Source organism: Palaemon carinicauda, chromosome 22 (assembly GCF_036898095.1).
Source record: "Palaemon carinicauda isolate YSFRI2023 chromosome 22, ASM3689809v2, whole genome shotgun sequence".
Taxonomy (NCBI): Eukaryota; Metazoa; Arthropoda; class Malacostraca; order Decapoda; family Palaemonidae; genus Palaemon; species Palaemon carinicauda.
The window spans coordinates 27,583,106-27,598,105 of NC_090746.1; the positions used below are offsets into that span (position 1 = coordinate 27,583,106).

A 15,000-nucleotide genomic window follows, 5' to 3' on the forward strand; every position below is an offset into this window, starting at 1 on the left:
AAGAGATGGTGATAAGTAATAGCTTTTTCAAAAAGAAAGATAAAAATAAGTATACATGGGTAAGAGTGGCAAATGGAAGAGTAGTAGAAAGGGCATTAATGGATTATGTGTTGATAACTAAAAGAATGTTTGGAAGATTGAAAGACGTGCACGTGTTTAGGGGTATGGCTAACGGTATGTCTGATCATTTTTTGGTGGAAGGAAAATTAGTTGTAGCAAAAGAGTGGGGGAATAGAGTAGGTGGATGTAAAAGGGAGCTAGTGAGGGTTGAAGAGCTAATAAAACCGGGGGTAAAAAGTAAATATCAGGAAAGGTTGAAAATGACATATGACGAAGTGAAAGTAAGAGAAACTGGCAATTTAGAGGAGTGGAAGTTAGTAAAAGAAAATTTTGTTGGGATTGTAAGTGATGTGTGTGGCAAGAAGGTTTTTGGAGGCAGCATGAGGAAGGGCAGTGAATGGTGGAATGAAGGAGTGAAGGTAAAAGTGGAAGAGAAAAAGAGAGCTTTTGAAGAATGGCTGCAGAATAATAGTATAGAGAAGTATGAAATATATAGAGAGAAAAATGTGGAAGTAAAGCGCAAGGTACTTGAGGCAAAGAGGGCAGCTGACCTGAGGTGGGGTCAGGGATTGGGTCATTCATATGAAGAGAATAAGAAGTAGTTTTGGAAAGAAGTGAAGAGAGTAAGGAAGGCTGGCTCAAGAATTGAAGAGACAGTGAAAGATGGAAATGGAAGGTTGTTAAAAGGAGAGGAGGCAAGGAAAAGATGGGCGGAATATTTTGAAACTTTACTGAATGTTGAGGATAATAGGGAGGCAGATATAATTGCTGTTGCAGGTGTTGAGGTGCCAGTGATGGGAGATGAGAATGAGAGAGATATTACAATAGATGAAGTGAGGAGAGCACTAGATGAAACGAGAGTAGGAAAAGCATCTGGTATGGATGGTGTGAGAGCTGAGATGTTGAAGGAAGGGGGTGTGACTGTACTTGAATGGTTGTTGAGATTGTTTAATATGTGTTTTGTGTTGTCAATGGTACCAGTAGATTGGGTTTATGCATGTATTGTACCACTATATAAGGGTAAAGGAGATGTGCATGAGTGTTGTGATTCAAGAGGTATTAGTTTGTTAAGCGTAGTTGGAAAAGTGTATAGTAGAGTAATGATTAATAGGATCAAGGATAAAACAGAGAATGCAATCTTAGAAATAAAAGGTGGTTTTAGAAGAGGTAGGGGTTGTATGAATCAGATTTTTACAGTAAGGCAGATATGCGAGAAATAATTACCAAAAGGTAAGGAGGTGTATGTTGCGTTTATGGATCTGGAGAAAGCGTATGATAGAGTTGATAGGGAAGCAATGTGGAATGTGATGAGGTTATATGGAGTTGGTGCAAGGTTGTTGCAAGCAGTGAAAAGTTTCTTCAAAGGTAGTAAAGCATGTGTTAGGATAGGAAATGAAGTGAGTGATTGGTTTCCGGTGAGAGTGGGGCTGAGACAGGGATGTGTGATGTCGCCGTGGTTGTTTAATTTGTATGTTGATGGAGTGATGAGAGAGGTGAATGCTCGAGTGCTTGGACGAGGATTAAAACTGGTAGACGAGAATGACCATGAATGGGAGGTAAATCAGTTGTTGTTTGCGGATGATACTGTACTGGTTGCAGACACAGAAGAGAAGCTTGGCCAATTAGTGACAGAATTTGGAAGAGTGTGTGAGAGAAGGAAGTTGAGAGTTAATGTGGGTATGAGTAAGGTTATGAGATGTACGAGAAGGGAAGATGGTGCAAGGTTGAATGTCATGTTGAATGGAGAGTTACTTGAGGAGGTGGATCAGTTTTAGTACTTGGGGTCTGTTGTTGCAGCAAATGGTGGAGTGGAAGCAGATGTACGTCAGAGAGTGAATGAAGGTTGCAAAGTGTTGGGGGCAGTTAAGGGAGTAGTAAAAAATAGAGGGTTGGGCATGAATTTAAAGAGAGTTCTATATGAGAAAGTGATTGTACCAACTGTGATGTATGGATCGGAGTTGTGGGGAATGAAAGTGATGGAGAGACAGAAATTGAATGTGTTTGAGATGAAGTGTCTAAGGAGTATGGCTGGTGTATCTCGAGTAGATAGGGTTAGGAACGAAGTGGTGAGAGTGAGAACGGGTGTAAGAAATGAGTTAGCAGCTAGAGTGGATATGAATGTGTTGAGGTGGTTTGGCCATGTTGAGAGAATGGAAAATGGCTGTCTGCTAAAGAAGGTGATGAATGCAAGAGTTGATGGGAAAAGTACAAGAGGAAGGCCAAGGTTTGGGTGGATGGATGGAGTGAAGGAAGCTCTGGGTGATAGGAGGATAGATGTGATAGAGGCAAGAGAGCGTGCTAGAAATAGGAATGAATGGCGAGCGATTGTGACGCAGTTCCGGTAGGCCCTGCTGCTGCCTCCGATGCCTTAGATGACCGCGGAGGTAGCAGCAGTATGGGATTCAGCATTATGAAGCTTCATCTGTGGTGGATAACGGGGGAGGGTGGGCTGTGGCACCCTAGCGGTACCAGCTGAACTCAGTTGAGTCCCTTGTTAGGCTGGGTGGAACGTAGAGAGTAGAGGTCCCCTTTTAGTTTTTGTTTCATCTGTTTATGTCGGCTACCCCCCAAAATTGGGGGAAGTGCCTTGGTATATGTATGATGTATGTATGTATATATATATATATATATATGTATGATATATATATATATATGTATATATATACATAGGTATATATGTGTGTGTACTGTATATATATATATATATATACACTATATAAGTGTATAATATATATATATATATATATATTTATATTATATATATACACTATATAAGTATATAATATATATATATATATATATACACTATATATATATATATATATATACACTGTATATATATGTATATATACATGTTCTGTATATGTATATATATATATATATATATGTGTGTATGTATATATATGTATGTATATATATATATATATATATTACTCTCAAGGGGTATTTTGTGGGAGCGTGAGAATACATTGTGGGAATCTGTGGGATTTTTTAGGCCCTATTCATGCGAATTTCTTTTTGAAACGACAACAGTAGTCTGATTGTCAAAGGCGCCAGAGTAATGTTTCCAAGGTCGGTTAGTGTTCGACGCTTGCTAAATTGCGCTCTGGAATATTTACCGCTCTCTCTCTCTCTCTCTCTCTCTCTCTCTCTCTCTCTCTCTCACGTTGGGGTTTATGTAGCCTTTTCACCTCACATTGTGCATTGTAGAAGTTTTTAGTGTTTTTGCAGCTTTCTTACTGCTTTTAACGCCCTGCTGTACGTACCGCTGTTCTCCTTTTTTTCCATTTTGGTGTCCGACCCTTTAACTTATATTTCACAGCGTAACTATGAAGTTCCCCCCTCCCCCTGTTGTACGCAGGAGAGGAATGCGCTCCCTGGCCCCAGCGTCGGGCTCTCTCTCTCTCTCTCTCTCTCTCTCTCTCTCTCTCTCATATAACGTTCGTGCATGTAAGTTCATTGGTTTATGAGTTTCATAATACAGGAAAGATACAAAGTATGTGTGGAAAATGTGTCAATATTTCTTATTTAAAGACTGATTTTGCATTGTATAATTCTGGCCCTTTGGTAACTACAAAATTATTTCTTTTCTGTATACTATTGGTTAAAGATGTATAATGTTTATATTTTGTCCTTAGATACTGCATCTCGTAAATATGTATAAAACTGTTTGGTTTGGTAACTGTATGGATCTAGTATACACAATGGTGTCAAAGCTCTCTAGGGGTCCTCCAAATCGGTTATAGGAAAAAAATGTTTATGCATATATGTTTATATGCATAGCCTAGTTATTACAAGGACACTGTTCATGAAAGTGTCGATAAAATATGAATTAGAACGGGCACTCGATAGAGCGCATCCCCTCTATATCATACCAACGGAAAATTCAGGAAAGAAATTTCTCAACAGGTTGAAAGTGGTTTGATATAATTCATGTACATATTTTTGTTGTTATTATTGTTAAGTCTGTTTCAGGTATGATGAGACATTTTTCATTCCTTTTAATCCTCTCTTTTTTGGAGATATTTAGCAAAATCCAGGACCATTGAGTCCTGGACCGCATGGCAATATGCGATACCTTACAGTTGCTTCCAGATACTGTGGTATTCTATGTTCAGGAACTTTGATTTCCCAAATGTGGGAAAAAAATCCGTATGTATTTATGTTTGTATGTATAGTTATTATGAAGGCACTGTTCACGAAAGTGTCGATAAAATATAAATTAGAACAAGCACTCGATAGAGCGCATCCTTTCTCCTATATCATGTTGTATAGCACAAAATAGGCAGTTGAATTAAACATTTTGTCGCCATTTTCATGCAAATTGGATGTAAAATGACCACGATATAGCAAAAAAAGTTTTTTTTTTTTTTACCTTTTCGTTACATTGACCTTTGACCTAATCACTCAGAAATCTTATAAAATTTTCCTTGGATCATGGCCAATAATCCCACCAGATTTTATGAGATTCGGTCAAATAGTTTGTGTTATGCGAATCACGTACAAACATAAATGATTAATGACATCACTATATCATGCTGTATATCACAAGTTAGGCAATGGAATTATGCATATTTTGGCATTACTTATATGGAAATCAGATAGAAATTGGCCACGATATGGCAAAAAGGCGTTTTTAACCTTTTCGTGACCATGGCCTTGACTTCTGACCCAGTCACTTCTAAAATCTAATCAAATTTCACGAGATTCAGTCAAATAATTTTTGAGTTATGTGAATCACAATCACACAGACAGATATACAAACAAATAAATACAAGCCTATCAAAACATAACCTTCGCAGTGGAGTTGGCGAATGTAATAATGTTGAAGTGTAGAAAGGGATTTTTTAAAATTTATTTTTAACATGTTCGGAGCAACATAAATAATACACAACTTATAATAGCTGCCCGTTAAAATATTAAGGTGAGATCGTTTTCTATAAGAGCTTATACATCTAATTACTTTATTTTCAAATTAATTAATGACTTTGGGGGAAGACCATTTATTGATATTGGAACAAAGAAATGGAAAGATATTAGTACTCGACTTAAGCAACACTAGACTAGCAAGAGAAATTAACTGGATTGTAGCTTGGTCTAATTTCAAAGGTATTCAGTCAGGTTCCACCCAATGTGTAGCATCTTCTTTAGCTTATGTCAGGCAACAGGAAATTGAGGAAAAAATGGATTATGTAAAACTTATTTTGAAAGTTTGTTTTATTAGGAAGGCAAGGATTGCCATTTCGTTGTCACAAGGGGTTGCCGAGGCATTAAATTCAGGAAATTTTTTAGAAACTGGAGCTAATTGCAGAATCTAGTCCTTTTCTAAAGAAAAAGCTAGATAGACGAAACGGCCATTACGCTAGTGCTCAGTATCGGAATGGCTTAATCAACTATTGGAACAAATATCAAATACACGAAATTTATGGAAGTACAATCGGCTCGTTATTTTTGTTAGGTAATTTAGTGAAGGGGTTGTGAAGGAATACGACATTAATACATATTACATGGAAAAGGTTTATAAAGCCATTTTAGCTGATTTTATGTATAAGAAGAAAATCTGGTTTGATTTGATCCCGCTGTGTAGGACAAAGCTATGATGGGGAAAGTGTCTTGAGTAGATGCTTTAGTGACGCTCAAGCCCGACTACAAGTTAAAACTCCCCAAGAAGTGTACATACATTACCATGCTCACATGCCTATTTTAGTACTTGGCGACTGTGTACAGAATGTCTGTAGTTTTTCTTATTTCTTTTGAGTTATTAACACACTGTAGCCTACATATCTATGACAAACAGTAATACAAGGTACCAATTTTACATACAGACAGAAAGCAGAAGATATGCAAGTTTTGACATTAGAAAGACCTTCTTTATAATAAGATGGTCTTACTATTATGGGGCAGTTGCAAAGGTTAAACTGTAGGAATAAGTGAAGACAATACAAGTCTTGTTCTTGAGATATCAAGAAAAGAATTATGGAAAAAAATAGAAGAAACTCTTAAAGATAAAAAGAAAGTGATGAAAAAATTGAGATTTATAGAAGGAAATGGCCCACAGCATTATATCAGAGAAATGGATCTGGATAAGGCATCCCTTTCATACTATACTTTACTTGCTTAAGTAAAAGGACCAGACACTGCCCATGGCTGGTAATATGATGTCACTCAGACACGCCAAAAACAGTGCCAAAGACAGAATAGGGAAGACAAGAATGTCGCTTGGATTTCTTTGAGCTTTTGCCCGCTTTAGTAGGGCGCATTGGCAACAGATGGCGCTGATATTCTGCAGACTCCCAGTTAGGTAGTAACTGAGAAGCAAGGTGAATGAAACTAAGTTTATTTCAACATACAGCAGGCGTTTTATACAGCGGTTTCAGTGGAAGAGAGTCCCAAAAATTCAAACAGATCCATGCAAGAAAAAACAGGTTCAAACCAGTTCTGTTGAGAGAGGTGTAGAGCACAATATACAATAAAAAAAAGAAAATACATTTACAATGTACAGGTGTGAAACATGTCGGGTACATGGCTCCCCCCCACCCCCTAAAAATGACATGCATGTGAAATAGGACTCCCTGCTCTTGAGAGGCGTACTGTACACGGGTTATTTGGCAGAAGATATGCAGGGTTTAAGCGATCAATGGAGACCCAGTTTTCTTTGCCACTCAGGTTGAATGGAAATGTTTTCGGCGTATGACAAATCACGAGGAAAGGGCCACTGTAAGGGGGTGTTAATGGTGGCTTGCCATTGTCGTTGGGCAGAAAAACTTGTGTTGCTGAGTGCAGATCTGTCGGTATTTGTTGCTTAGCTGGGGGCTGTAAGTCTGGAAGCATGGTGTGACGAGGGAGGGAGAAGGTTGTGAACTCAAAGACAGGATGCAATCGACTGAGTTGTTTATTAAGGAACACTCTCCTTTATATACAAAACATCAAGGCAACAGGAAAATACATGTTCGAGAAGGTGACAATATTACAGAGGAAAACCAGACATGAATTTTCATGTTCGTTTTAGTGCGAGGGAAGAGCGAAGATACAAGCATAATATATACAGAAGGAATTATGTACAATTGTGTGACACACAGTTGGTACATGGCTCCCCCTCTAAAAATGACATACTGAACATGTTAAATAGGTGCCCTGAGTCTGGAGAGGTAGTAGTAAAAACTGCGCCGATTAGCAGCAGTGAGTGGCTGTAGAAGTCGATGGTTGGGGTGCGAGCGAGTGGTAGATGATGGGTGGCTGTGTTGCCGCTCCGGCTCGTCACGGGGTAGGCGAGTGTGTCCTACGGCATTCATAGGCGTGTGTCCTACGGCATTCATAGGCGTGTCCTATGGCATTCATAGGCGAGTGTGTCCTACGGCATTCATAGGCGTGTCCTACGGCATTCATAGGCCTACGGCGTTCATAGGCGTGTATGTCCTACGGCATTCATAGGCGTGTATGTCCTACAGCATTCACGTCAGCTTCAGTTGAAGTTGAATAGGTGTCCTCTTCGTCACGAGTGGAGGCGTTGATGGAGGTTTTGAAGGTCATGAAGTGGCTGTCCATAAGGGCACGAACTAGGTTCACCACACGAGGAGAGCCGTCTACGGCAGGTTGAAGGCGAGCAATACTGGTCATTTCCCTGAGGGCAAGCGAAGCTCTTTGGTCCCCCAATGGTTGTTGCGAGAGCTGAAAAAGCTTTGCTATACGGGCGGCTGGCGACGGCGAGTACTGCTGCAGAAGGTATGATTTGAGGGCGTCATACGCTATTGGGGTGTCTCCTTGTTCACAAAGCCAGTCGGATATTTCTGGGAAGGTGTCCTCGGGTATCGCCGCGAGAACATAATCCGCTTTGGTGGTTGAGCTAGTCACGCCCCTGATACGAAAGTGGACTTCAGCGCGTTGAAACCAAGCAAATGCCTCTCCAGTGGCGAACGGTGAAAGTTTCAATGGGGCGGCCGCGGCGCCAATTGATGTAGTCTCCGTCATAGTACCAACGATGGAGGGGCGAGGGAGGTGGGGGTGGAAGGCAGTGGGAGCGAGTCGACTTCCGGGGTCACCAATGTGAAGGCGCCGAGTAAGGGTGTGAACTCAAAGGGAGATTGGAAACGACTGAGTTGTTTATTAAGGAACACTTTCCTTTATATACAAAACATCAAGGCAACAGGAAAATACATGTTCGAGAAGGTGACAATATTACAGAGGAAAACCAGACATGAATTTTCATGTTCGTTTTAGTGCGAGGGAAGAGCGAAGATACAAGCATAATATATACAGAAGGAATTATGTACAATTGTGTGACACACGGTTGGTACAATGGAGTAAATTTTCACACAACGTGACATAGGCGCTGGAGATTGTCGGAGGAGGTTGTAGACGAAAAAACTTTTGCAGGGAATATCAATGGGTCGCCATACACCATTTTAGCTGCTGAGACATCTAGGGCATCTTTAGGAGTGGTCCTTAGTCCCAGAGGGACCGAGGGAAGTTGGTAAACCATTTGGAGTCCTTGCAGCGAGACCTCAAAAACTGCTTTGAGGGTGCGGGGAATTCCCAGGAGATTCGCTAATGATGTCCACAATTGAGAGGTTAAAGTGATAGTGATACCCCTGTCAGAAGTAATATGCTCAGGAATACCAAATCTCGCTATCCATCCAGAGAGTAAGGCAGATTTACATGAGGTGGACATTGTAGTTTCCATGGGAAAGGCTTCAGGTCAACAAGTGGAGCAGTCGATGACAGTAAAACGGAAATGATATCCTTGGGACATGATTAGGGGGACCAACAACATCGATGTGAATGTGGGCAAAGCGCTGCCGAGTTTGAGGTAGAACGCCCACTCCTGAATCCTTGTGTCCATGTACTTTTGAGGTTTGGCATGAAGTACAGGCGCAGACCCAAAATCCTTAGCATCCTTAGTAATGCCATGCCAAATGACCTTTGTCTTCAGTAGCTGTGCAGTAAAATGGCGTGAGGGATGTGAAAGGCCATGAATGAAATCAAACACCTGTCGGTGCATGGGAGTAGGTATATATTGTCTAGGTCTACCAGTATTGGCATCACAGAGGAGGTTGGCGTTGGAGTCATCGAGAAGGACGTCCTCCCATCAGAGGGATATGCAATATGTAATATATGCTTGGTACTCTGGGTCTTTTTGCTGGGCTTCTGCGAAGGCATTGTTATCCATTCTCAGGTGAATGGTGGCCAATATGTTTCTTGACAGGGCATTGGCAACAGGTTTCATTTTCCCAGGGTACAATTGTATTCAGCCATGGCAGAGAGATGTCGGTGATGATGGGCGGACAATGTGTCGGACTGTTGAGTGAAGGTGTCCACCAGAGGCATGTGGTCCATGCAAATGACAAAGGGTGTACCTTCCAAGAAGTGGCAAAAGTGACGGACAGCCAAGTGCACTGTCAGCAATCCGTGATCGAAGGTAGAGTAGCCGGATTCTGCCTTGGACAGTTTTTTACTGAAGAATGCCAATGGGCATGGCGAGCCGTTGACCACCTGTTTGACTACTGCCCCAATAGTGACGTTACTGGCATTGGTGGAGAGAGAAGAGGTGCATGCAGCTTAGAAAAAGTGAGAGCAGCAGCATTTTATAGGGCATTTTTTGCGTTGCAGATGACTGCATCTTGAAGGGGACCCCCACTTCAGGTCTTTTGGCTTGACTGAAGGGAGGCATAAATGCGGGAAGAAGTGGCAGCGATGGCTGGCAGGAAAGGTGTGATAGTAGTTGATCATGCGCAAGAATTCTTGCAGTGCTTTGACAGTCGATGGCGTGGAAAAGTTTTAATTGGCTGCTACCTTCTAAGGGAGTGGTGGACTCCTTCAGGAGTGATGTGGTGCCCTAACAACGATATTTCCTTGGTGACAAAGGTACACTTGTTTTACCGGACTACAAGGTAATTCTGTTGTAGGCGGTCGAGCACGATGCGTAGATGATGGAGGTGTTCATCTTTAGAGGAAGAGAACACAAATACAGTATGTTATCCACGTAACATACACAGAAGGGAAGGTCCCCTAAGGTGCCGTCCATGAGACGTTGAAAAGTGGCCCCAGCATTATGAAGGCGAAAATAGGAGTAATTGAATATGTATGTACTAAAGGGGATGGTGATGGCAGTCTCAGGGATGTCTTCTAGGTTCACAGGCACCTGATAATACCCCTTCAGGAGGTCGAGCGTTGAGAAAACCTTTGCTTTGTGTAAGTAGGAGGTCACGTCTGTGATGTTGCGGAGTGGGTAGTGACCTGTTACTGTCTGCATGTTCATGTACCTGTAATGTCCACACGGACACAGAAAGCCATCTTTCTTAGGACAATGTGTAAGGGTGACGACCATAGACTTGAGGCCTTTTGGCAAAGGCACATTTCTTCCATTTTGGAGAATGTTTATTTGGTGAACACTGGGGGCCCCGTCGTCTTGACATGGTGATAGATACTGTGTTTACCTGGAATTGTTGGCGTTTGAAGAAGTTCTGGACGGAAAACTTACGGGTACGACGGGAGGAGGTGGGTGTAGGAATCCATGGGTGCACTGATGTAGAAATTGGGGTCTGAGCTTGTGCAAAGTTTCCAAAGAGAAGATTTAGCAATTTAGGTAACATTACTACCAATATAGTTTGGAAAAGAAAAGTATTGAATAAAATAGTTTTATGAGCATTAACACTTTTATCTTCCTGTTCGTAGAGAAAAAATCATACGGAGAAAGTTACTCTTTCCATACATTCATAGTCCTTAATATGCATCATGTTAAAGTCTCCCCCCCCCCCCAAGAAAAAAAAAATAATATAGGTGTTGCTAGATGGAAAAATTAATGGGGTTACTTGAATTACTACCCACTTAATCTGCTTTTCTTCCCTTATTTTTATATTAGTCTTCAAATCAAACCAGTATGGAATATTACTGTTTTTTCTTCATCTAAACATTTCCCATTGTAACCTATTTCAGAGTAAAAAAAATTATATCTGGCAGGAAGGTATAATACCTTTAGCAAAATTTTTCACAGTTTTTCAAACACTTCCTTGGTTTAGTTTTGATTGATTCTGCTTATCTATACTTTGTTCCAAATGGTCATTTTCTCAGGAGTACTTCATTGATTTTCGAAGTAAAATCTAAAATAAAAGTTGTTCTTCATTGTCTAGCTTAAGAGAACTAATCGTTAAATATAGTCATGAAAAACGGTAATATTCAATTCATCATCATCGCCGCCTACGGTTAGATTTTGCTTGTCATCTCTGTCTTGAGCTTTTAAATCAATACTTCTCCATTCATCATCTACTTCACGCTTCATAGTCTTTAGCCATGTAGGCTAGGTCCTCCAACTCTTCTAGGTGAACTAATCTCTCTTGGGGAATACGAAGAGCAGTATTTAATGTTTTTATTTTCGTTAACAATCTGTTTTAAAAAATATTGTAATCAGTAAAAAATATGTAATCAGTCCAAAGATAAATTTCAATGTTTTATTACAGCCATTTTGTGCTAAAGAGAAATTAGGTCATAAATATATACAGTCAGCTTTGGATGCTCCCGGGTTTGACTAAGCCAGCTGGCAACACAACTGTTGTTTATGTGGGCGTTGCTCGTTTGCGGGCAGTTCCCATCGAGCTTTGGATATTACTATTATTATTATTATTATTATTATTATTATTATTATTATTATTATTATTATTATTATTATTATTATTTATTATTTATCATTATATATATATTTATTATTTAGTATTTTATTTATTGTTTATTTGTTTATTGTATGTTATTTATTATATATTGTATATTGTATATTATATTTATTATTTATTATTTGTTTATTTTTATTGTTTATTGTTTATTTATTATTTATTAATTAATTATCATTTATTTATTGTTATTGCTATTATCTATTGTTATTGCTATTATTTATTATTTATTGTTATTTATGTATTTATTGTTATTTATTCATTATTTATTGTTATTTATTTATTATTTTTATTGTTTTTATTATTACTTGCTAAGCTACAACCATAGTTGGAAAAGTAAGGTGCTATAAGCCAAGGGGCTCCAATAAGGAAAATAGCCCAGTGAGGAAAGGAAACAAGGGAAAAAATTAAGTATTTTAAGAAGAGTAACATTAAAATAAATATTTCCTATGTAAACTGTAAAAAAATGTAACAAAACAAGAGGAAGAAAAGTAAGATAGAATAGTGTGGCCTAGTGTACCTTCAAGCAAGAGAACTAACCAAGACAGTGGAAAACCATGGTACAGAGGCTATGGCACTACCCAAGACTGGAGAACAATAGTTTGATTTTGGAGTGCCCTCCTAGAAGAGCTGATTACCGTAGCTAAAGAGTCTCTTCTACCCTTACCGGGAGAAAAGTGGCCACTGATCAATTATAGTGCAATAACCCCTTGGGGGGAAAAAGAATTGTTTGGTAATCTTAGTGTTGACAGGTATATGAGGACAGGAGAATATGTAAAGAATATGCCAGACTATTTGGTGTGTGTGTATGTGTGTGTGCGCGCGCGTGCGTGCGTGCATGGACAAAGGGGTAATCCTGAAGTAAGGGTGACCTAAATTTTTTCCGCTATTATACATAGAATTTTTGTATGTGATTTGACATGTGATTGAACTCAGAAATGAATAGATGGATACAGACAAAGTAGCCATCAGTTATGAAAAAAGTAGAACTGTTTTCAGATCTCTCTACATAAATTTAAAAGATGTAACTGATTTTTAGATTTTTGATATTTCCAGGAGTCAGGCTGCTCTCATCACAGAACGTCGTTGAGATGCCACCTTGTGATTACAAACCACCACCATACAAGGCAAGTTTCAATTGATGTTTTTCCCCGAGTAGAACCTGTTGAACTTAGTTTACAAAAGATTTATGGAATACCTTAATTATATGATATTGTTGACCTAGATTTAAACTAAAAGGTCTCCTGAAATCAGGCATTAGCGGTACCTTTTCTTAGGTACTATGTTTTATTCCAATATTCATCGTAATTATGGATCGTTGAAGTTGTCATATCTAGTTGTTCCTATTCGAATAAAACAATCGTCCTTTAATAGAAGTATGACTTCAGCGAAGCTAGAATAGCCTTTAAATTTGAACGAGTTACTTTTTTAACTATAAGAGGTGGCCAAGGGAAAGCTCCATCCACTTGTCAATCAGCAAGACTAGCGCACTTTGACTTTGCCTTTAAAAAGGACAGTTTACACTGCGCTTCAAGGCGCACCTCATCGGTCACATCTGGCTTCATCAGCTCTCCCACTTCGGCCATGCATCTTGCTTCACAGCGCCTTTTGCCTCTACACAACATGAGTACGGGACGGAAACTGACAGCCCTATCAATGTTTCAACAGATTATCAAACCATAGTCTTATTTTATATAAAAACAGACGTGTTCTGACTATAGTCATTAACAAAAACCACAATGTTTGTATATATATTCGTTGCATGTGTTTTTCAATTTCATTTATTTGAGCGTAAATGTCCCATCATCTTTCCCTGACATCTTTCTACTCCTATTTCCATTGAGTGCTATAATGGTGATTGGCCGACTAATTTTTAGGTGCTAACTTGAGTTCTCTATACCTAGCATTTTATAAGAACTATTATGCATGTATGTGATTTTATTATGGATTTTCATATACCACCCCCTCTCCATTTTAATGACATTTATTGAAATAGAATCCACAGCATTATTTAATAATTTTATATAAAAAAAAAAAAAAATTCAACACTATTGGGCCAAAATCATTCATTTGTATTTGCTCGTTCAATTTTAAAACTTACACCTAAAATAACTTATCGTTTTAAAAAGTATTTTCTTTTCCATTATGATTGTTATTTGCTTATTTTCAGGGGCCAACATATCAAGATAACAGACAAATACGAAAGGATTTCCTAAGCCCTGTGATGGTTCCGCACTTTACCAACCCGTTGCTTATCCACGCTGGTCACATGCAGTGGTTATTTGATCACACGGGAAGAAGATACCTTGATTTATTCGGCGGAATTGTCACTGTCAGCTTAGGTCACTGCCATCCGTATGTTTTGGATAAGAAGAGTTAAATTCTTGAATTTAAGTCTCTCTCTCTCTCTCTCTCTCTCTCTCTCTCTCTCTCTCTCTCTCTCTCTCTCTCTCTCTCTCTCTCTCTGAATTAGGAAAATCTTGCTAATATTGATGCAAAGAATCTTTTTGATACTTGGGTATAGGAGTGAATTAGGCATATGGTAATTGTGATAAACTTTTAGCCAGATGGGGAAAAGGCAGTGAACACATTTGGATATTTATTACAGATCTGGTCAAAATATTGGGTCTTGCTTGACTTAATCCTGAATGTGGATTTATTCGCCCAGTGCTTCTGACTAGCTTTCTTCACCCTTCGTTTTACCACCCGTATTCAGCTATTTTCTCCACCACCCCCACCAATAATCCCTTATGTAGTCTTACTTCTATTGGGCCTTTCAATCTCCCCTCTCTTTTACGTTCATCAATCCCAACCACCACATACTACTTTCCATTCCGTTATGATGATATAGTATCTTTGATATTTTCAACGATTTCAGTACTCTTCCCGCACTTTGTAAGCTCTTGAAAATCGGGTCCAGTGACCAGACAAAGTATGATTGTAATAATGAATGTTTCATACGTCCACCGAACTTAAACTCGCTTATTCACAAATCTATCTTTATCGTCTATTATATTTGCAGTATCTCACATTTGTTACTTTGCCAAGTCCTTATTCTGTTATTTCAGTTAACACATCCGTAATATTATAACTTCTGTTACATGTAGCAATTTCTGTGCTCTCTTTTTCACCCATGATTTCCTTTCATGCATCATTACTATTCTCCCGTATTTTGTACCTTCTTTTTATATTATAATGTTTTTGTAGAAAATTTGTGGAAAAATACACTATATTGACTTTTTTTTCAATAATCTTTTCTGTAATCCATTAAACATGATTT

The 15,000-nt window shown here is 39.0% G+C and overlaps 1 protein-coding gene across 2 annotated transcripts in view; it reads left to right on the top strand.

Moving 5' to 3' along the window:
- LOC137616381 (alanine--glyoxylate aminotransferase 2, mitochondrial) overlaps positions 1–15,000 on the top strand; it is a 150,922-nt gene that overhangs the window by 25,479 nt on the left and 110,443 nt on the right. For both annotated transcript variants that reach the window (XM_068346070.1, XM_068346071.1), the window contains exons 2-3: positions 12,777–12,847; positions 13,891–14,075. In XM_068346070.1, the coding sequence (XP_068202171.1) occupies positions 12,777–12,847; positions 13,891–14,075 (256 nt within the window). The remainder of the gene's footprint in view (positions 1–12,776; positions 12,848–13,890; positions 14,076–15,000) is intronic.